The 22,147-nt window shown below is 38.6% G+C and overlaps 1 protein-coding gene across 1 annotated transcript in view; it reads right to left on the bottom strand.

Moving 5' to 3' along the window:
* Positions 1 to 12,839, bottom strand: part of MYO3B (myosin IIIB) — a 111,085-nt gene extending 98,246 nt beyond the window's left edge. The window contains exons 1-6 of the mRNA XM_053471783.1: positions 12,723 to 12,839; positions 11,917 to 12,100; positions 9,882 to 10,016; positions 6,208 to 6,312; positions 5,852 to 5,951; positions 3,076 to 3,152 (exon numbers count right to left, since the gene is read on the bottom strand). Of these exons, the coding sequence (XP_053327758.1) occupies positions 3,076 to 3,152; positions 5,852 to 5,951; positions 6,208 to 6,312; positions 9,882 to 10,016; positions 11,917 to 12,100; positions 12,723 to 12,724 (603 nt within the window). The 5' untranslated portion in view covers positions 12,725 to 12,839. The remainder of the gene's footprint in view (positions 1 to 3,075; positions 3,153 to 5,851; positions 5,952 to 6,207; positions 6,313 to 9,881; positions 10,017 to 11,916; positions 12,101 to 12,722) is intronic.
* Positions 12,840 to 22,147: the final 9,308 nt, after the last annotated feature.

The raw sequence follows: 22,147 nt of genomic DNA, 5'->3' as shown, positions 1-22,147 counted from the left end.
AAGCCAGACATGGGACCTTAAAATCATTAGCACTTCAGACACCATTGTCAATGATGTCTGCTACAGTTCTACATAAGAATTCAAAATACTTTCAAAATGAAAAGGAATGGTGCTTCTGTGGAAAGTAGGCTTCCGTACGTGGGAGGACGGGCCCCGTAATAAAGCAGATTACTCAATCTGTACCATTAGGACCTGTCAAGAACACACTAACAGAATGGGAATGCATAGGAAGACAATGAAAGGAGCACAAAAAGAGTCCAGTAAAGATAGAAATAGTTTCTTTGTTCTTCCAGGCACACTGGTTGATACATATGAATTATAAGCAAAATTCTTGAGGTATTGGCCCAAAATGTTGAAATCAGAGCAGCCATGTTGATCCTTGCACCTGTAGCCAGCTTTCCCCTGCTATTGGATCTCCAAAACTGGTTCTAGAGCCTAGTTGTTGAGCGATGCACATGTTTGCAGAACAATCACTGACTTTAGAGATCTTGGTTGGGACAGAACTCCCTGAAGCCTGGAGGCAGCGGTATTTATCCTCCAGATGGATACTTTTTCTTCTGGGGGTTTTGTGGAAAGAACATGTCAGCCCTACAATCTGACCCTGTTGAGGATTATTTTATAAGACTTTATATTGAATATTTTTTTTCTTGATTTGAAGCTGTCCCCAGGCAAACTTTACAAGATCCCTCTTCTTACGTTTTCTAGAGTAATTTTCCACTCCCTTTTAATACTTCATAGAGGCTCTCATTTAACTTGAAACAAAAAAAAAATCTGCTGATGTGGAGGAGGACTGTACATTATAGAATAAACGCACACATCTATTTATTTTAATTTTTTATGAATATATTGAAGGTAACCATGGTACTTTGCATAGAAATTGTTATGTATGACTCACAGCTCATTTACATTTTAATGGCCTGTGATGAAATGAATATTTGTATCAGTAATGTTATAATAAGAATGGAACTCTAGAGAAGCTAGAACTTAAAAATAAAATAAAATGATGGTCGTACTGTATATATATGTATATATATATGTATATGTATATATATATATATATATATATATATATATATATATATATATATATATATATATATATGTATATATATAAGAACTCAAGGGTCAAAGGGAAAATCTGGTCATCCTAAATTACAAACTCAGATTAATTTTTGTCAAAGTGGCAACTGTTTGACACACATGGCTTGCGCTGTTCATTATTTGAAGGGCTTTATGATAGATGTCATCTGTTCATTGGGCCAGTCCGAGTTTCTCACCTATGTATATTTGTGTGATTACTTTGCCCCACAAATAGCAGCACTCATAATTTTTTTTGCTGTCTGTATACTTTAACCACTCTACATCCCACAAAAGATTTTGACCTCTTCGAAAAAATATGACATAAGGATTGGAGTCCCACAGAGACTTCAGACATTTTACAGGTATGAACATGAAAGAGAACCCTGATTACCCTAGGAGGCTGATAACTGGGCTCCAAGTGAGGAGAGAGGTGTTTGGTTCCTTCCATTCCCCAACTAGGTTCTACTCACTCCCCTCCTCGGATGTCTTTTGGGGTCAGCCTCACATCTTTGTGTGGCCAGCCCTTCACCTTAATATGGCCAAGAACCCTTCTTGCCTCCTACAAAGCGCTGTATTGGAGGACCTGCCTTTGGAATTTCCCTGGGTTCCACTCATGTGTGGTCCATCAACGTATACATCAGAAATGGTCCTAAATTGACATTATTTAAAATAGAATTGCTCTAAATATCTCACTCTCTATACAGAGGAGCATATCACAGTTTAGAAAATGCTTTTATTTAGTGACTATTGAGACAAGCCGATCGGTGCAAGAAAACAGCACAGCATTCATCTACCTCCAAATAATTTATACTTCCGAATATACCAAACCCCCTAAAATATTTTAGTTATTGGTCTAAGGAACTTTCATATTGAAATGCACAACAAATACCCAGATGATCACTGCTAATTTTAAATAGTGAGTAAAAGTAAACAGCCCAGAAGCCATTAACCTGCAGCTGACCTTGAATCCCTTGGTGTAGTCAACAGACTTGTGAATTAAGTCTGATGAGTGGCAGGAGAAAACAGCTACTAATGTCCTGCAATTATCCTCTCGAAACATCAGCTGATACAAAGTGCACATTGTTACAAAATAACAGATTGAAGAAAAAACTAAAGGAGCAAATCAGACGGTGGTTATATGTTTACCTGTCTAGACAATAACTCTCGACACAAAACAACGATTATGGAGTAATATTCTTTCCATAAGAATTTAAAGTATATGAACATTGTGAAACTATGTATTTTACTACAATATGAAATACCGGCTAATGGAAAATACCGATGCCATTATATGGAGCTTCATGTTAAGTGGATGAACAACATCTAAAGCAACAAACTTTAACAATGTCCCCCATGTCTACCAAAACCTTATTATTACTTAAGTTTCAATGTTCAGGTTGGGGGTGGACAAGCCAGACAGGTGGTGATACTTCAAATTTACCTATTACAAGAAAAAGTGCTTCCCATAGGAGAGTGGTTTAATTAACATTTTCAGAAATGTATAATGAAGAAAAACAAGTCACTAGAAGACTGTGATGTGGGAGAAAGTAAAGAAGATTGCACATGCATTAGTAAGAATACAAAGGCTTCTTTGGTGAAGACTATTTTACTGTTCTAATACACACAAGGACTGGTTTGATGAGTCTTGGGGCAATTAACTTATTTCAGCCTTTGTGTATTATATATAAGATGAGGGAATTGTCATGCAAAGCATGGAGGGCCTCTAAAGCATATGGAGACCCAAAGAACAGTTTATGGATATGAGAGAACTACACAGTAATGAGAGCACACGGTGTTCTAGCAATTATGAGAACCAATACCAACAAGGGTGCTCTCATTCTAAATGGTCAAATCTCGTGTCTAATTGCCAGGTCCAGGAGGGATAAGCCACGGCAGCCACAGATCATACAGAGACGATTCTGTCTTTGTAAACCGTCTATGACAGATTTAATGAGGGATCGTAAATAGATCTCAAAAACGAAGTAGATTCCTTACCTCTGGCGCCATCCAAAAAGGCGTTCCAACGGACGTGTTCCGACGTAGACGGGCACTTGTTAGCTGTGCGGAGACTCCTGACGTAAAAACAAAAGTCAAACATTAAATGCCATACCATCTCAGATTCACAAGTCAATTATAAGCATGTAGCATTTTAGGGTTGTTTTGTGCATTGTGTTGTTAGGTACTTGCCCTAGTAAGACAACTTCTATCTATTTGCTTTCAGACATTACCAATACCATATGCTTTTATAGTGAGAAGTCTACACATCCTTTAATGCAACAGCTGTCTCCCAAAGCAACATTTCACAGTGAATTCCATATCTCAACAGTCTTTTCTATAAAAATTATTTTCTTAGCAGTGCATGAAATCACCTTGTGCCTCACCGGAAACCCTAGTGTCGGTGCAAGGTCTATAGGATGGGTGACAGGTTGTATGACACAAAGCAAGTGGATGTCACGTGGCAGGGATGACCTCTAAGAAATTCCAATTCTCACTCAAAGAAGTAACGTGAGGATTGTAGATTGCATGGACATTCAAAATAAATAGAAACTGATGGACCGTGAGTGTGAATGAACACAAAATAACATTTTCTCTCGAGAAAATACGATATCGGCCAAGTCATTTGTAAACATTTTCCATCTCTCACCTCTACACCTGCCTTGTATCCTTTCAGTGTTATGTTTTTAGACTGTGCTGTACACCTACCCCGGCACCGAAAGGTTAAATGCCTGTGCAATCTTATCCTGGGGAGGAACGCAGGTCAGGATTTATTTACAGACACAAAGCCATTCACATCACAGCAGGTGGCAGGTGTTAGACTCTCTGTGATAAAGTAAAGGTATCGGGAGGGATATAGTTCTTTGGGGAACTGCCACTTTCAAGGTCATCTAAGAAAATCCTGTTTACCTGACCACTTACAGAAATATAGTTATAGGGAAGAAAGAAAGGAAACTAATATCCCTTGGATCAGGAATTTACGGGTAAATTAGGTATGTTAAAGTAGATGTACAATTTAAATATAACATTTTGCATGTATTCATCAAACCAATCAGGTGACCCGATTTTGGGCCATTGCAATAACCCAAGGTGCTGAGGAGCAAACATGAATCTCTAGATGAGTTCCTGGGAAAGCAACCGGGGGCCATGACCTATAGCCCTTGCCAGGTTCTCCCTGAAAGTTATCATGTTTACAATTGACAGTCAGCACTGCGTCTTCGTATTTCTTGTGCTGTGTTCTGTGCAGGTTTTGCCACATTTCTGCCCATCATAGGAATACAGAATCAATGGCTACGTGGCATTCACTTCCATGAGACTGAGCAGATCCAGCAGTCCCGATGAGATCTAAGAGATTGTAACAGCTGTATGAAAGTAGAAAGCTCGGACACGTGCCCTTTCAGCCCTTTGCTGTGAGTAAACGCGTCTCCAAAATGGCCGTTATGAGACGATGGAGCCCATGTAACCATCAGTTACATGGGCTCCAAGGAATCAAAAACTGATGTACATTGGGGCCTTTTGAGCATGTCCTAGACATAATCAACTAAAGTCCCAGGTATGTTTATGATTGCTTTGGTTTAAATGTAAAACTTTGTAACCAAGCCAAAAAACATAAACAACAAAAACATGTTAGCGTATTCCTCATGCAGTACTTTACACTGCAATGGTGGAAATCTTTAGACAAGATCTGGCGTTCAATAAAAAGAGTGAATGGCCACCTGCCAAAATCTACAAAATTGTACAAAAACAATGTCAATGAGAGTGTTTTAGGACATCAGCGATGACTATGTGGCATCTAGCTAAATATCTATTGTTACCATTCCCAGTACATCAAATTCAATTAAAAATGGGGCATGAGGTATGTTAAATTTGTAGGTTAATGTAACTCAAGGACTACCAGGCTTTCTCTGAGAAAGAAAAAGGGGTAGCATCTTTACAAATAAAATTAATGAGTACCAAAGAACATTTTATGGACTTGGGCGCTACTCAAATATTTTTTTTTAAATGTTTTGAATGAAAAATTCTCATTCAGTTCATTGATAAGAAAATCTTCATTTCTGGCGGCATAGCTACACTAATAAGATAAATTGAATTTGTTTCATCTGAATCGACTCATATTTTTGTCATAATGTTAAAAAAATGTCCAAAATAATAATAAACTGTGTGAATAGTTCTGTGAGGATCTTAATTGGCAGTATCTTGCCGGCTCTGCGTTGATAATAAGGGCTCTATTATCCGGAAAAGGAAGTAATATATGCTAGGTTGCCCATGCTTTTGCTCTTACCTCCTCTACCGCTATCTATTTCAGCCCCTTATTTATGCTTTCGTTACAATCAACGATAATAATCACAAATTAAATGAATCTGTTGCATTGCATCCCCATAGGACCTCTTTGCCTTCTGCTCAAAGGGGATGAATGTTCTCCGGGCTATTAACACCATTCGAGAGAAGCCATCATTTTCTTTTCATATGCAAAAGATGGAATATTGAATTTCAATGAGACGACGGCGTAGAAACGGGAGACTCACGTAGCAGATTGCAAGCGAGTTGTTAAATAAACGGCTTGCTATTTTTTAGCGTTTAAAGAGAGGCTGTTTGCAGCCACCCAAAACAGATTACGTGACAGGAACTCAGAGGGAGCGCCATCTGTTAAAGTTAAAGTATCCAATGGTTCCTGCTGAACATAATCGCTGAACCCGTGGTGTATCGCAAACTTCCAAGTAGACGGCAAATTGGGGTAGAGTGCGCATGCAGACATTAAATGGCAAGCAGTCATTACCAAAGTCAACCAGCTTAACTCCTCCTTCTGTTGTCAGAAGAATATTGTTCCCCTTGACGTCACGATGGATGATTCGGTTGTTGTGCAAATGCTGGAGACCCTAAATAAAAAAGGAACCAAAAAATCAGTCCCCTGTTTAAAAATAATCGCTGGGCTATTAAGAGTTTAATGATTATTATCTACATTCATCTTACAGAAACATCTGGTCGACTGAACAAACACCGGTTCTACCCTTACTGAGAACACAGCACGACATATTACTGTCCGTATTAAGATGCTGCAAGGCAGCTTTCGTGATGAATTGGATAAGTGATCTGTCTCCACTTCTGTCCTACCGGATGGGACTCCCTTCTTACCAAAAGAGCTCCATAAAGAATGTATGAGATGACAGCTTCGTCCAAATGTTCTCCGCACTTCAAGATGCTTTTCACAAGATCAGTCACAGATCCGCCATTGCACAACTATGAGAGTGAACACAACACAGCACATAGTGTATTTAGTATGACTTTATTCCAGATATGTAGCCATTTCTATTTTGTATATTTGCATTGATTAAGATCCATAGGCATGTTACTGTGGTAGGGTTGCCACCGATTGATGGGCTGTTTTCTGGGCGCTATTTGAAAGGTTCTTCAAGTGTAGCAATGGGTATGGCTTTACAGGTGACAGCTTGATTTAGAGCAAGAGAGAGAGGGATGGAAATAAAATCAAGAAAGGATAAGAAAGAGAGGAGACACAAGAGAAAAATCATGGGAGAAAAGAGAAAAATGAGAGGGGAGAGAAGAGAAAAAAAGAGAGAACAGCATGTATGCGTTGTCTCTTCCCCACTCCACACAATGTTCAAGTGTGTTCCAGAAATGTGTGGCACCAAGGTCTCCTCTGCAGATGCACACAGCCACAGTGTTTCTGAGGGAATAAAAAGGTAAATCCATGACTCTGGACTTTCTTTTTTATTCCCAGACTGTCTAGGTGAAATTGGCATGGGTGACAACCCTATACCACAGAGTTTGTAACTACACTAAAGAGAAACCATACCCATTAGTAGAAAAAGTGATGTCCTAGCATCTAATTGCACAACTCTTCTGATAGGACAATCTCATTGATGACTACAGTAATAAGAACTTTTAACAAAATCACATTTTATACTGTACATAAAGAGTTTACAATCTTAAAATAATTTGAAATCTTACAGCCGCAGTACACATACCGTATATACACATTTTTACAACATTTAACCATTGTGCTATTTTCCTACTCTTGGAACCACAACTAGCCAGTTTCTTATAGAACCGTTTCACAGAATACAATGGCTTATACAAGATTAAAATAATAACATTCAAGTGCATTATGTCGTTTTCTTTTCCTTTTATTAATTATTTAATGTGAATTATCAGCCTACGCACAAGACTATACACCTGTGGTTCTGAAAGAACATAGGCTCTGTTGTTTAGGAGCCCCTCGCTCTGTATGACGAAAGTGCCAGGCAGGAGAAGATTGATGTTGCCGATAACAATGAGGCAACAAATTACAGTCATTTGAAGCCTTCGCTGCATCACTGATCCCACTGGCAGGCAATATAAAACAGACAGCAGCCATATCTCTATACTTAGACTTGATGACAGGTTCTGCCAGTAGCCAAGATGAAACATTCTGATGCAGAATTGTGCGGCTCCTTGCAGGCTGTTTCCATTAGAGGACTGCCATACATCAAAGGGGATGATAAAAAGCAGGAATTAGGTCCTTTGTGAATGGGTTTTTACCCACAACATTAGATACTAAACCATCCATTTCCTACATCGGTGTTTTGGCTCTATGTTTTTTTCAGCTCATGTGAAAAACACATAATTATGTACACAAAGCTATAAATATATATGACATCTGAAGAAAATAAGAGTATAATTGTTTATTAAGTCATGTGTGGGTCAGCACAATGTTTTGGGCCACATTAAAAGGGACAAATCACCAGACAGGCCATTGTTCTATGGGCTAATTTAGAAGAGGTTTTGATCCCAAGGCAGCCCTGGCACTTTAAGGCCAGCGGCTGCCTGATGATGTAGGTGCGGCTGATGGCTGGCTATGTGTGGCCACACACTATGTTTTTGTGATTACGGGCATATCCAGCCACTGGCCGCGCCTACATGGTTTACAGCAGTTGCCCGATGTGCCAGATGGCCAGTCCGGGCCTGGAATTTCAACACAAACCTAAAGCCTCAGCTTTATCGATCCATCTTTCTTACGCTCCCCCATTCTGCTCCTTTGCCAACCCTCCTCCCCGCTACACCACCCTATCCCTTTTTCCCAGCCCAGGGAGTTGTAATGGGAAGTTGCATGTACTTGTACGTGAAACACATCTCATGGCGATTCAGTCATGGCCATTAGGCATTTTCCAATTGGGGTTTCTTTTTACGTAACGGTTGTAAATTGTCAAAAGGGCAATCAATTTCATGATGTGTCCGTTGTAACTTTGCTTTGCACCGACTTTACTTGATTTGGAAACGATATCACCGTCCTGCAAGCAGCTGCTTTTTTCTCTTTGTGGAAACTTAATGGAGCGGCTCTGATGTACAGTAAGTGCCCAGGAGATTAGCATCAGCTGAAACAAATTAGCGATTTGAAGATGTTCGGTGTCAGCTGAGATGGATGCTTCATACTGTTACTATACACTGGTAATGAGCAGGAGGCAACGACCGCGGTGATCAGAACGGCTCGTGAACACAGCCTGTACTTTACCCCACGTTGTCTGCAGCAAAATTCCGCTCCAACTGAACTGAGAGAACTTGCAGCGTGTGTATGGACTGACGTGCTAGGGTTACATGACCAAAAAAATGTTCCTGTTGGAGTTACCGTGGAAACCTCACAGCTTTTCCCTTTACAGTGGAATACTTATGGCTCCTGACGTAAAGTCACAAAACATGATGCAAATGGCCACAAAAACCCAGGTACAGGAATGCAGTTGTTGACATGGCCATTTGCATCATGGGACATCATGTTCGTCAGTGACATCAGAAGGCAGAACTGGACAATTTTCCCTCCCTTTTGTAGACACGCTTTTTTACAATTGAAAGGGGCAAAATTGTGCAGCTGATGTCCATCTGGCATTCATGAATATAAATTGTGCCTTTCTTATGTAATGTAGCATTAAATGTACATTAAAAAAAAAAGGCTGTTCCCGATGACCATAGAAGAGCACAACAATATAGAAACAAATTGCAGATAGCGCTATTTAAAGTACCGGGCTAAAAGACTGGAATTAGATTAATATAAAATGTAGGTTTAATATAACCATAGAAATAAAACAATACATAATATTAGATCTTGACATCCAGCGTAAAATACAGAGTGCTTGTTTTCTAATATCGTGCAATCTGGTTTAATCTCTTAACGTAGATGCCATGCAGCCCGCCAACAAAAATGCCCATTTCTGAAGTGGCTCCGTCGTTCTAATTTAAAGGTTCCTAACTGATTCATCTCTGATTTGGTATGTGATAAACATTTTTCGTTTACCATTTTTCGTGTATCAATAAACATCACATAGCCCCCAAAAATAAAAGGAAATTTACAAATAAATAGTTTTGTTTATCTTGGCGCTGTAAAAAAATGTTCTATACGACAAAATATTTAATGCTGAATATTTCATCTATAAGATCTAGTAACAATAGCACTGAAAAGATTAACGGGGGAAAAACTTATTATGAAAACTTATTTTTTGTTCTGAAATGCTGAATGCATGGAATCCTACAGATCACAGTGGATGAAGAATTTTAAAAAAAGGGAAGTCATCTAAAAGAGCAATGTTAGACAAAAAAGCGCAGCTTTTCTTCCATCTGTTTTTGGCACATGGGATTTCATACATATCACAATATTCCTGACCGCACATTAGCCCTTAAATAGCTGGCATTGGGAAGGTGGTTCTGTATTTAAAACCTTATTAGAGCTAAAAATATGGGTAACAAATGCTGAACTATTGTTTTCATCTGAAATGTAATCAGAAATAAATATAATGGGAATTATGGAGGTTTGGGCAACTTACCTCTAGAACAAGCCAGAGTTGTCCACCCACATATTGATCCGCCTTGTAGAACATTCCATAAAACATGACGACGTTCGGGTGATTGGGGAGCGACTGCAGAATATTGTACTCTGCCTCTATCTCCTCATCCACATCCTAAGCAAAAGAAATACATGTTTCAGTGAAATATCCCAAAGACTAGTGTTCTATCCACCCAAACTAGATCCAAGAATCCATGAGTTATTTAGCTTTTGGCAGTGAAGCTGAAATCCCTTTCTTGAAATCCTGAAGATCCGTATTGAGCGCTTACCATTGAGCATTGGGCATTTTAAAGATCATTTACATAGATATGTACATGTTTTTATTTTATACACTACACTATATTGGTTTTTTTTATGTATGTTTTTTTTTTGTTTTTAAGCTAACTGGTTCCCCATATTACTGGAACTTTAAGATGTTTTTATAATTTGTTTCTATTCTTGTGGTGAGAGCACACTTCCATTCCTCCACATTTTAATAACAGAACGTTGGAAAATAATCTCTCCCGTAAATTATTTTTTAATAATAATAATAATATTTTTTTTCTCACCTTTTTATGTTTTTTTTCCCCCCAGTAGGGTTCCATAGTACTCTATGCTATAGATGATCATGATCCTTGTAACACCACTGTTCTGTGAGCCGGTTAAAATGGAGATAAGTGATCTTCCCAGCCAGCCCACTAACTTTATGAACAACTGCGCCAAGTTAGTTTACGTCTGTCTGGCGCCTTTGCAGGCGGTAAGGAAGGCAGGACAGAGGGGGCAGCTGGTGGTACTGCCCTGAGTTAGGCCTAGGACGGGGCTGAAGACACATCACTGTATATACATACATCTCATTTTTGCCCATTGGAATCTATGTAAGGATTGCATTCGCTTCCATCCCATTAAATGTCTCTATAGGACTGAATCCGGCCCAAATGTTTCTTTAAACAGCCAATTCATTTTCAGAAAAAGTAGAATGAGACAGATTATTCCTCAAATTATTTGAAGTTGCTCTGGTATTAAAGAAGTTTAATGATGCATATCTATGGTGTAATTTGAAATTAATTTGTTGACATCTCAATTCAAAAGCACATATGGAAATTACTTTTTAAGTATATTGCTTTTTTTAGCGTACAAATGTAGCAGAAAATGTAAATTCGCTGTATCATTACACCATAAGGGGTATGTTTTTTCAAGCATTTTGCAAAGTTTCCAAACCACATGTCTTATTAAGAAATGTTATTATTCTTTCTTAGTGTGGAACAATTGGCAACTTGTAGAAATTTATACAAAGTCTCTACTCAAAGGTAACATTTTTTTTTGTCCAACATTAATAATGATGTAGATTTGGCTTTCTGGACCCCAGAGGTCTCTTGTACAGAAATATGACATTTCATAAGTTTCCATGTGATAAAGAGGCTTCCAAAGGCGTCCAAAAACCTTATGCGACTCAACATCTTTTTCTATGATGTTGGTCCAATAAAAGGCATCATCTAGTACAGTAATATTAATTTTCCTTCCTCAAAATTTCAAATCATATTACTAAAAAAGAGCACACTGTTAACTGATTGTAAAAATATTCTTATCACATTCTTTAGGTGTAGCCGCTCCACTCCAACTTAAAATCTCCTTCAGCCTGAAGACAGCTTTGGGTAGGAACACATCTTTCTATAAGTACTATGGATGATTCAGGAAGGATTTGTTTAGGGTGATGAGTACTGTAAAAGTTCATTTAGAGGAAGCATTGCAAGAAATACGGGTGACACACTAATAATATGACCCAGCAATGATTACTTTTAAAGCTATTGAGTGATAACCCGGAGAGGGGACTTTCTCTTTTTTCTTTTATCCAGTTGCCAATGTTAGTTATCTGCTTAACTTGTTCCTCTGGGTTCCTAAGATAACTTGCTTTTGGCACAAGGTGTAAAGGTTAGAAATGACACATTCGGGATACTGTACATACTGTAGAAAATATCTACTATTATCTTCCCCGAACATATCCCGCACATAACAATGCATTAGACCTTTTCACCTACACTGACTGGATCTAAGATCTTCACGGCTGCGAGGCTACCATCATGCTTGTTGCTGACTTTGTAAACTTTCCCGTAGGTTCCTTTACCAATGGTATCAACAATTTCCCAGGTATCCGAGGGGTCCGCTAGTGACTCCAGTCCAATCATGTTTGGATGATACGGGAACAACCCAAATAAAGACTTCCTGAAAAAAAAAAAAAATAATAATTTGTCAGACATATAATTTGGCTTGTGCTTTATGGAAACGACAACCCTGCTTCTAAAGACAGAATGTATTTTGCTATTTTATAAATATAAGGTGTAGTTCTTCCAAGTTTATCCAAAATGAAACAATCAGTGACGTAATGATACCTGCTAATATATAATATTGGGTTTCATTAATGCCAGTTTCAAAGAACCAATTTCAGAGCGCCTAAAACTCCCCAAAAACGCCGTACCTCATATTTGATGTAATATTATGTGTAAAATGCTACTTCTATAATAACTACTTTGAAAGAGTCAGGTGAAAATAGCTAATATCACATCATGTCACCACCTAGAAGAACAGAAATGCTCATGTTTCAAAATGCAGGCGATAATTTGAAGTGACCATCTATCCATACCGTCGCCTCGAAGAGATCAATACTTAAATGGAACTTCTTCACCTTCTTTGTCATGGCGGGTGAGAAAGGAGAGAGACCGTCACTAAAATGATGTGCAAGAGACTGAAAGCTCCAGCCATTATCGGGCAAATTGCAAAGAGGAATGGGAAGAAAGCTTAGAGCGGCACAAATGTATAAATACAATATTTACAAAAAAAAACTTACATTAGTGGTTAGCGGCTTTTGAATCTGTCTTCTAAACTGTTTTGCTCCTGGTTAAAAAGCTTTGAATATTTTCGGCGTAACGAGTCCAGCCTCCCTAGAGAGCATAGAACGTCTGTAACTGTGGTCAGTCTCGTAGTGTCTGAGATGCCACATGGCGCTTGGATACGTTTGTCGTTGGACAGTCTAGTCCGTCTAAGCCGCTCAATCTGTGAGAGCCTATTCATTGTTACTTGGACAGATTACGGTGACGCTAATTGGCCCTGAATCTGAGCTTTTTATTAAGTAAGAGCAGTTTAAGAACATGGGGGTAGAGGGTTTGTTGTGTTTGTTTACACTATTATTCCACTAATTACAGAACTATAATTTGAAGTCATTACAAAAGTACTAAATACTAAAAATTGCAAGTCCAATTCTATGTATGAGTTCATTTTCTCTCATAGTGCAGCTTGGTTGAGGCAGGTTAATGCCGCAGCGATAGAATGGATGCAAAAACACAGCAGTAATCTTTCGGAGGCATAGTGAAGCTTCATGAGCAGAGGCGCGTTATGGTAGGAGATATCTGGCCAGTCATTCTATGTGGTCACATCTGCCTCCGACTATAAGTACAAGGAATTGGAGGAAGGAACAAGGAATTGGAGGAACATGGAGTAATTAGTTGGTTTTAAAAAAAAAACTTGAATATTGAAAGGGATTCTTTCAATATAGTCTTTTCATTTTCTGTTACTATGGCAACAAAGGCTTTTAACACGTCATATGTCTCCCTTTTTATTACGTGACTACAGGTTAGAATTGCCTCAACTTAAAATAATCAAGGCCTATTCCTTGGGATGCCTTTTATACAAACAATTTCTGCCCCTATATGTTATATATATATATATATATATATATATATATATATATATATATATATATATATATATATATATATATGCTATATATATATGCTATATGTTACGCACCCATTGCACTCCTTGGCGTTTCCAGGCCCCAAGTGACCATTAAATTCCCTTTTTTCTTTAGTTGGTTCGCATTCAGTAGCCTAACCTGCTCTTTTTCCTTTCTCTTTTTTTGTATATACTTTTTACAAAAATCAGGAAATCAAGAAAGTTCCAATTTACATCAATTTACAAAGCATATTTATAATCCTGTAGGCGCAGGGCTACGGGCCAGCGATAGCTTTTAAGCACTGCTGCCCTCGTGGCCCTGAAAAGACAGGGTTTTTTTTCATACAAAGCTTGTGCACACCATATTTTTTACACATCATGATCGGCGTGATGGGAGCAGATAACAGGGAGATGGTAAATGTTTCACGCGCCGGTAATATTTCTCATTAAACTGTCAACTTTCCCAAGAATTAATAACGAAGTGGATTTATTTGGGTCACCTGTGCTTAAGACCTAGGCAGAGGAAAAAAGTAGAGACAGGGGCCAAAAAGGCATAGAAGAGACAGGACAAAAGAAGTCAGGATAATAAGAGGTTAATGATCTGCAAGCCAGAGATTTAAGCGCAGGATTGCAGATAGATAATACGTCATGGTACACAGGAGGTTAACCCCTTCATGTAGTTTATACCTACTTGAAAACCATATCTATATTTGATGATGATAGATGCGTGTTAGATACATGATTCAGGTTGCTTTCTGAAACAAAAAAGCAGGAAAGTTGGAAGATGCGCCAACTATGATGGCTAAGACGGCTTATGCTTCATTAATGCATGTGTGATAGACAATTTAACGCAGCATAACATTATTGTGTGTTCAGAGACATCCCTTCGGCTGCCTGGAGAAAATGGAAGGGATAGGGGAAATGTTAGCTTGTCGAAACTAGGTGAGAAAAAAGTAGTATGCTCATATTTTAGCATTAAAAATACACCTTTTATTTTATTCATATTATATTTTTGTTAATATTACTAAATTCCACCATTTGGCATGCTGGTGGCTTATGATTGCACGAAATTGTCCCACAAAAAAACAGGTCATTTTTAAAGGATACTAAACATAAAATTTGATGTATTGGTATACTATGAGACTTACTGGAATAACGCTTTGGCTCCAACACACAAGGGCTGACTCAAGTGTGGTTGGTCCAGTGCAACTATGAAGCAGCAAGCAGCAAACATGTAAAGCCAGCCAGAGGCTTAGCTGCCAACCACCTAACCGGAGGCTAAGATGCTACCTGCCAACCAGCCAACCAGAGGCTGAGCTGCCACTTGCCAACCAGAGAGCTGTCATCCAGAGCTGCTAAGTATCAATCAGTCAACCATACGCAGTACTGCTAGACTAGGAGTTGTGAGTGACACACAGAGGCGGCCGAGCCTAGGGTCTCTGATGTTGGGATGCAAGATTTTTTTTGCTGCCTCCAGTTGCGTGTGGTTATATTGATTACTCCTCCCCTTAACAAACATAACATTTCTAACCACACCCATTTTCTGTGGGAACTATTCCACCTCTTTGGGTACTAAACTTCACAAAGTAACATGTCAGTCACTTCCCACACTGCCATCTGTGTAACCAAACAGTTTGCCAGTATCATATTTGTGCCCAACTTGGATGTCCCATCTTTGCCCTCAAACAACTGATCAGTGCCACATTTGCCCCACACCACTTTTCAGTACCATCCCCCAGTTTCAAACAGCTTTTCAGTACCAGCTTTGTGTCCAACTTGTCAGTGCCACCTTTGTCCCTAAACAGCTTGTCAGTGCCACCTTTGACCCAAACAGCTTTTCAGTACCTTCTTTGAGCTTCACACAGCTTTTCAGTACCATCTTTGTTCCCAAACAGCTTGTTTGTGCCCCATTTGTGTCCTAACAGCTCGTCAGTGCCACCTTTACCTCCTATGACTCCCATAATTTTATACTTTAGTGATCCAGACACAGATGGTGGTACAGCATAACTCTCATCACTAAATGCTGAGCCGGATATTCATGGGGGTACAGCATAACTCACATCACTATATACTGAGCCAGACACTGAGGGTGATATACCATAACTCCCACCACTATATACTGAGCCAGACATTGAGAGTGGTACAACATAACTCCCATATCACATCATTTGCATTTTGTTGCTTTGTCACTCTCACTCACTTTTACTCTCACTCACTCCGTGTCCCTATTTTCTTTCCCACTGCTCTGTTTCTTCTCTCCTCAGATTATAGAATCACTCCTAGAGCTGTGCTCCCCGCCTGATTCACCCCTGCTATTCAGAACATCCACCTAGGCATAGCTTAGAGGTTGTTCCAAGACACTACACTACAAGCCCAGGACTCAGGATAGTGCCTTAAAATGTGTGACTGTCCTGGCCGATATTATATAATGAAAATTCAGTGGTTTAGAAGTTCCATTTGTTCTTGAAATGATTACTTTTATGCACTTTTTAGTAGCTCAAATTTTATTCACAAGGGAAAGGTTACATTCTATAGCGAACACTTGTTATATTGGTTCTGTGTGGACAACATAATGTTAGATATTTGGGGTCAGATTTCATGACCGATCTAAAATCCAGATGTTAAATTGTAACTCATGGTACAGTATCTCACAAAAGTGAGTAAACCCCTCACATTTTTGTAAATATTTTATTATATCTTTTCATGTGACAACACTGAAGAAACACAGTTACAATGTAAAGTAGGGAGTGTACAGCCTGTATAACTGTGTAAATTTGGTTTTCCTATCAAAATAACTCAACACACCGCCATTAATGTCTAGAAGAAGAAGTGTATCTATAGGGGTGGGGGCGAGTGTGTAAGGGTGTGTAAGGACAGTGTATGCGCATATGCATGTTAATGGACAGGTGTGTATAAAGGCAGTGTGTAAGGGCAGTGTAAATAAAATAACCTCAGTAAAAAAAAATAGCTGGGGGGCACAATTTTCCATTCTTGCCTCAGGCGCAAAAGGAGCTAGCCATGGCTCTCTTTCACCGAATTGGTTATGGCGGCAATATTTGCGTGATATTCTGTGCCCCATGTTTAGTAAAGGCCAGTAGCTACTTTGCCTATTTGATAAATCAGGGTTTTTTGTCAGTAAACAAGTGTTTACTCAGTTATTTATAGTTTCTGCTATTAGATATGCAAGACTGGCTTTCTTTGATGAATTATAAATGTTTTCTGGTGAACAGAAACTGAACCTACTTTTAATTATTGATATTGTTAGTTGAGTTGAACTACCATTGGTGAAGCAGTTAACTAATACCAGTAAGAAGTTCCAGTTTCTATAAAAATGAAACAATTTGCTGGATTTCCAGGAAGGTGCTGGGCACATGTTTATCAAAAGCATGAAAACACAGGACAGGTTTTGATTCAGCAGTTGTTTCATTACTTGTTGCATTGAAGAAGAAGAAGGTGATTAAACATTTGAGAAAAAAATATTCGGAAAACAAAACAAAAAAAAATCTGTTTTACTACTCCATTTACCCATTATAATCTTTCTTAGATGAATAGTCAGTAACAGAATTCATATTTAATAAGGCACATATACCCAAAGGCTGATTATTATAAGAAATTAAACACACTAAAATCACAAACCTCACTACGGATTGTTCATTGAACAAGGATGTAGTTAAAGGTGCTGTTCCACCTACTGTGCTGGAGTTGCCACTTTTATAACTTAATCTAGCAATAGAAAAACTATTGTTTGTACTGTTGATGTTAAATAACTAAAGTTCTTTAATCATGAAAAATGTTGGCATATCAACAAGTTGGGTTGTTGTCAGGTGTTTTTAGGTGATTAAATAATAAAATGGCAGATCTGCTAAGTGGGGCAGTTAAAAAATCCAGAAACTTCTTTGCATCGGAAGAGTTAAATATATCACTAGTCACATATTTTCCTTTAGAAACACACAGTACCAAAAACTGGATTGTAACAAGTTATGTTACATATAAAAACTAACATTTGTATAACATAAGAGCTCAAATAGCAGAATATACATTTTATGTCTGTATAATATTCTAAAAAGCAGAATAAATGGGTCTCATACAACTCCAATGAATCTCATTCTTGTATGACTCCAATAAAGTCAAATAAGGACCATCGAAACTGAACGAGTTCTATAATGGGAAAGACATCATAGTCTAGCCTAACAAACAGAAGACAAATAGATCGACTATACATTGAGTTATATTGGAAATACATCTCAGCAAAATCACTAAAACAGAATAGTTGAAGCTCAGGGAAAGTTCTAATGTGCTGAGTGGGCAATGGGCTCACCAAATAATCCCAATAATTCTTTAAAATTATCAGTCAAGTGTTTTAACTCCCATACAATCATCTGTTAAAGCCTGAAAGTTGTATCAAGTATAGGATGTTCACTATCAAGCATGAAGTTCTCCCAGTGTGACCTCTTACTGAACCCAAGGATGTAGCCAAGCATGGACAACATTTGGGTTGCAATCAAACTCGCTGTCTGGATGAGACATATTCCATCTCATACGCCCAAGTGCCTTCATATCTACACTATATCCAACTGAAGACCATTAAGGTTTGTTATGACTCAAAAACACAGCATTATTAACATTTTTTGGCTTAAAGTAGAAGAGGTTCGCTTTATAATGTTATCTTTTAAATGACTTAAGGATGTATCATCTTAGAAATTCAGGAAAAAGTGGCAAAGTGCATCTTTGACCCAAAACATGACTTCAGCAAAAACATAAAGCATACCTTTGGGACGGACTATATCGTAGGTATCCTGAATCTTCCCCCTTGTATATATGACAAAACCCTTTCTCCAGGAGAGTTCAATAAACCATAGCATTCGGTCTTTCGAAAAAGACACCAAGGACCACAGCCCGGTGTGTAACAAAATATACCCGGGTCATGAAATATTCATAGCTTATTGTGACTGAGCATCGCCGTTATTTCCTGAAACTATATTCAAATCAGGGACCTTTTTTTAACCCCTTAAGGAAAATGGGCGGCCCCTAAACCCATTGAAAACAATGCATTTTGAGTCTGTACATGTACGGGCTTTGTCATTAAGGGGTTAAATAAATTGAAGATATGTTATAAATAAAAAAAAATTACGCATGCGGTTTAACCCTTTAGATGCATACTTGGAAACGTGACTCCTGCCCTAAGGTTAAAAAATATTTGTAGCTGAGTAAGACATATTAATCTTTCATTTCCCAAAAACCTCAATTTTACAGTTTATATAACACGCTTTATATTCATAGAACACGTAGCAGTCATTTCACTTCTTTTCGCAGGATTTGCATTATTATTCCTTCCAGTTAAATTATTCCCTGTTTTGGCGCCAGCTGATTGGGCGCCTTAGAAGGCTTGGCAGGTCATTTCTAGACCTCATATGTCTCTTTTTTAGGTGTAATTGTCTGAAGAAGGGACCTCTGAAGTCTCAAAAGCTTAATTACTCTATGAACACTAGTCTACTAAAAGGTATCACAACCCTCCTGTCAGGACCTTACCTCTTGCTGCTGGGTCACCCATGTCCCATAGGTGGTATCGTCACCAAAAACATTCACTTTTTGGGTGATGTTAGTCAATGGAAGGGCAATAACCAACAAAGTAGGGTCCATCCTCTGGTGAGGTTCGACAGACCACCAAAACTCTAGAATTTAACTATTGAACAATTTGTTTGCTGTTTTTCTGGTGTGAAAACCAAAGCATTTTCCAAACTTTATTTTGTCAGCAAAACACTTTTTGTGGGTGTTATTTTTTTCCATATAACATACCTCCCAACAGTCCCGGGTTTCACAGAACAGTCTTGATTTGTGGCACATACCACCATCGCAGCGCCCACTTTGCCTCTTCGCATGGTGGCTATTGGGGCAAAAGTACCCCTTTCCACCTCTTGTCACAACCCCAACACAGGTTTCCCGATGTGGACAACTGAAATAAGACTAAGGACTTCATGTGATCAGTTAAAGAATAGCAATTACTATTGTCTCTTTGTGATCATTTTTTATTTTTGTTTCTGTTTTAACTTTCAAAGTATCTGTCGGGTACTTTACGGTGAAATATTATTTTGTTATCTGTCATCTAATGACGGTCGTTATATAAATGATTACTGGTCAAGGGCTAAAGACGAATTGACCCAAGTATTAAAGCAATGATTTAGACTGTGACATGCTCGTGAGATATTCAGATATCGTGAAATATCAGAGTCGAATAATAAGGAGCCAGCTCCAGACTGTGTGACCTTACGAATCTGCCCTTTAACAGCGAGACTGACGTGAAGATCCAGACACTTGAGTAATATTACTTTGGATTTTCACTGGAAACAAAATCATAATGATTATGTTTATGCAGCAACTAAATATACTGAAATCTGAAGCCTGGAAACAATGATATACAACAAGAAGAAAGGAATTAGTCAAATTAGAACCTACCTTTGAAGCGATCAACAACATTTGTGTCATTTCAATAAAAATCCAGAATTTCCATGAGAATAGAGCAGCTCATAACTAATGATTCGTATTTTGATTTCTGTATTTTAGATTTCCATCTGGATGCATTTCTGCTCCTATTTAGTCCATTGAAACCTTTACTGAGATTCACATTTTTGATCCAGACAAGGTTCTGGAGACTGGAGATGTCCCGCTGTCCAAACTTGAATGTTTTTAGATAAACGAGATCATAAGCAATGATTCATTTTCAGAGTGGAGTTTTACTGTTCTTGGTACTTGAAATACAAAGTTTGGAAGGATATAAGGCCGCATGAAGCAGCTCTCCAGAGAACAGCTGTCAGTTTGGGTTTTCACTGCCTGGCTGCACATTGGCTTACAATGTCACAAGGACACATGTTGCTTCATTCTTCCCTGTTTGCTCTCCTTTCTCTGACAGCAATTACCAGCTGTGCTTCTAAATGATCGCTACTACTCTCAACAAAACATTATCACGTCATGACACGACAGCCAAACTCGGTGACAATGGGTCCCCCTGATGGGTTGGATAGAAAATCTAAATGGAACTGTTTGTCAATGCATTGTCAAAAGATCATCTGATGGCTCCTGAGTAGAAATATGCTAAGAGCCCAGCTATTAATGTCAGAATAAATATACGGAATTCTGAAGAAGACACCTTCTAATCTGCCTACTTTATGCCAGAAATGGATTCTGTTTTCTTTCCTTCTCCATCTGAGAGCCACTTGGCAATTAGTCCTCACTTCTCCAGAATGACCACCTCTCTCCTGAGTTGAACATCAATGATAATGCATGATTTGTTTGGCTACAGACTGTTGAAGTTGTAAATAGAGCTTCCCTGTTTAGAGGAACAGTCTGATCATCTACCATCACATGGAAGTAAAAAAAAATGAAATAAAATTCCCCAAAACATTTAAGTAGATTTCATAACTTGAAGCAAGAACAGAACCTAAGGTAGGCTTTTCTGGGGTGAAAGTGGCACACAAGGAAGAGACCTTTAGAAGAAAGAAAAGTTCCTTACCCATTTCTTGGCTGCCGTGGACTTGCTGTGGCCTCAAAATCTGTAAAGAGAAGCCAGCAATGTTTGGCCTCCAAGATATTTGACAATATTCTTCGCAGCCAGGTAAAATAAATGAACATTATCCTAAAAGATTCAGTGCAAAGTGATAGAACATGAGATTTCAGACTAAAACACACATTTGGTTTACCTGACATAACTCTTACAGTATATTCCCAGCTCTGCTTCTCGCCGGAGGGAAAGCAGTAATCCGGCAGCAGATAATGATTGAATTATTAAGCGGAATTTGAGGAGTCTGAGAGTTCTGATGAATGAAGGAAATGGAGAATCCGGCGAGTGGTTAAATGGTAATTCTCTGATGTGATACAATATTATACAGCCCTAGGAAAAGTTATTTAACTCATAATTCAAGTTGCAGTAAGTATGTATATTCTGGCGGCCTAAAAGTGTGTCGTGTTCTCACCCGCAATAAGGGAATTGTATTCTTATGTCAATGAAAAAATATTAATGTGGCTTTATAAAATATTTTCAATACTGGCTAAAAGGAACAGTCTGAGAATTTTAATCATCTTGAATGCCCCCAACAATTGTTCTGTGTGACCCCTAACCCTCCAAACTGTGACATCCCTACCCGGTCACCTTTCCACCAGCTGCAGTAGCTTTAACTACAACCTTCACCATTGCCTCATCCATTCAACTATTTTAGAACCCAAACACTGCAATCTATCAGTCTTCTATAAGGGACTATTATTTTACATACCCTGTCAAAGAAAGAAATTGAATTAGCCTGACAAGATCTCCATACAGTAAACTTGTGCTGTTTCTGACCTTGCAACCCACTTACATCCAGATATATAGCAATGTTTACCTTTAGCATGGTTCCCATTAATTTGCCAACTACTGAAGACTTACTGGTCTGTACTTCGCTGAGTCTTCCCTGCTACCTGTGAAGTGGTACCACTATTACCAACTTCCAATCCTCCAGAACGGCTCCTGTCAGCAGCGACTGGGTAAATGAGTCTAGCAATGGTTTTGCC

This window comes from Spea bombifrons, chromosome 7 (genome assembly GCF_027358695.1).
Source record: "Spea bombifrons isolate aSpeBom1 chromosome 7, aSpeBom1.2.pri, whole genome shotgun sequence".
Taxonomy (NCBI): domain Eukaryota; kingdom Metazoa; phylum Chordata; class Amphibia; order Anura; family Pelobatidae; genus Spea; species Spea bombifrons.
This window is presented reverse-complemented; position numbering and strand designations above follow the sequence as displayed.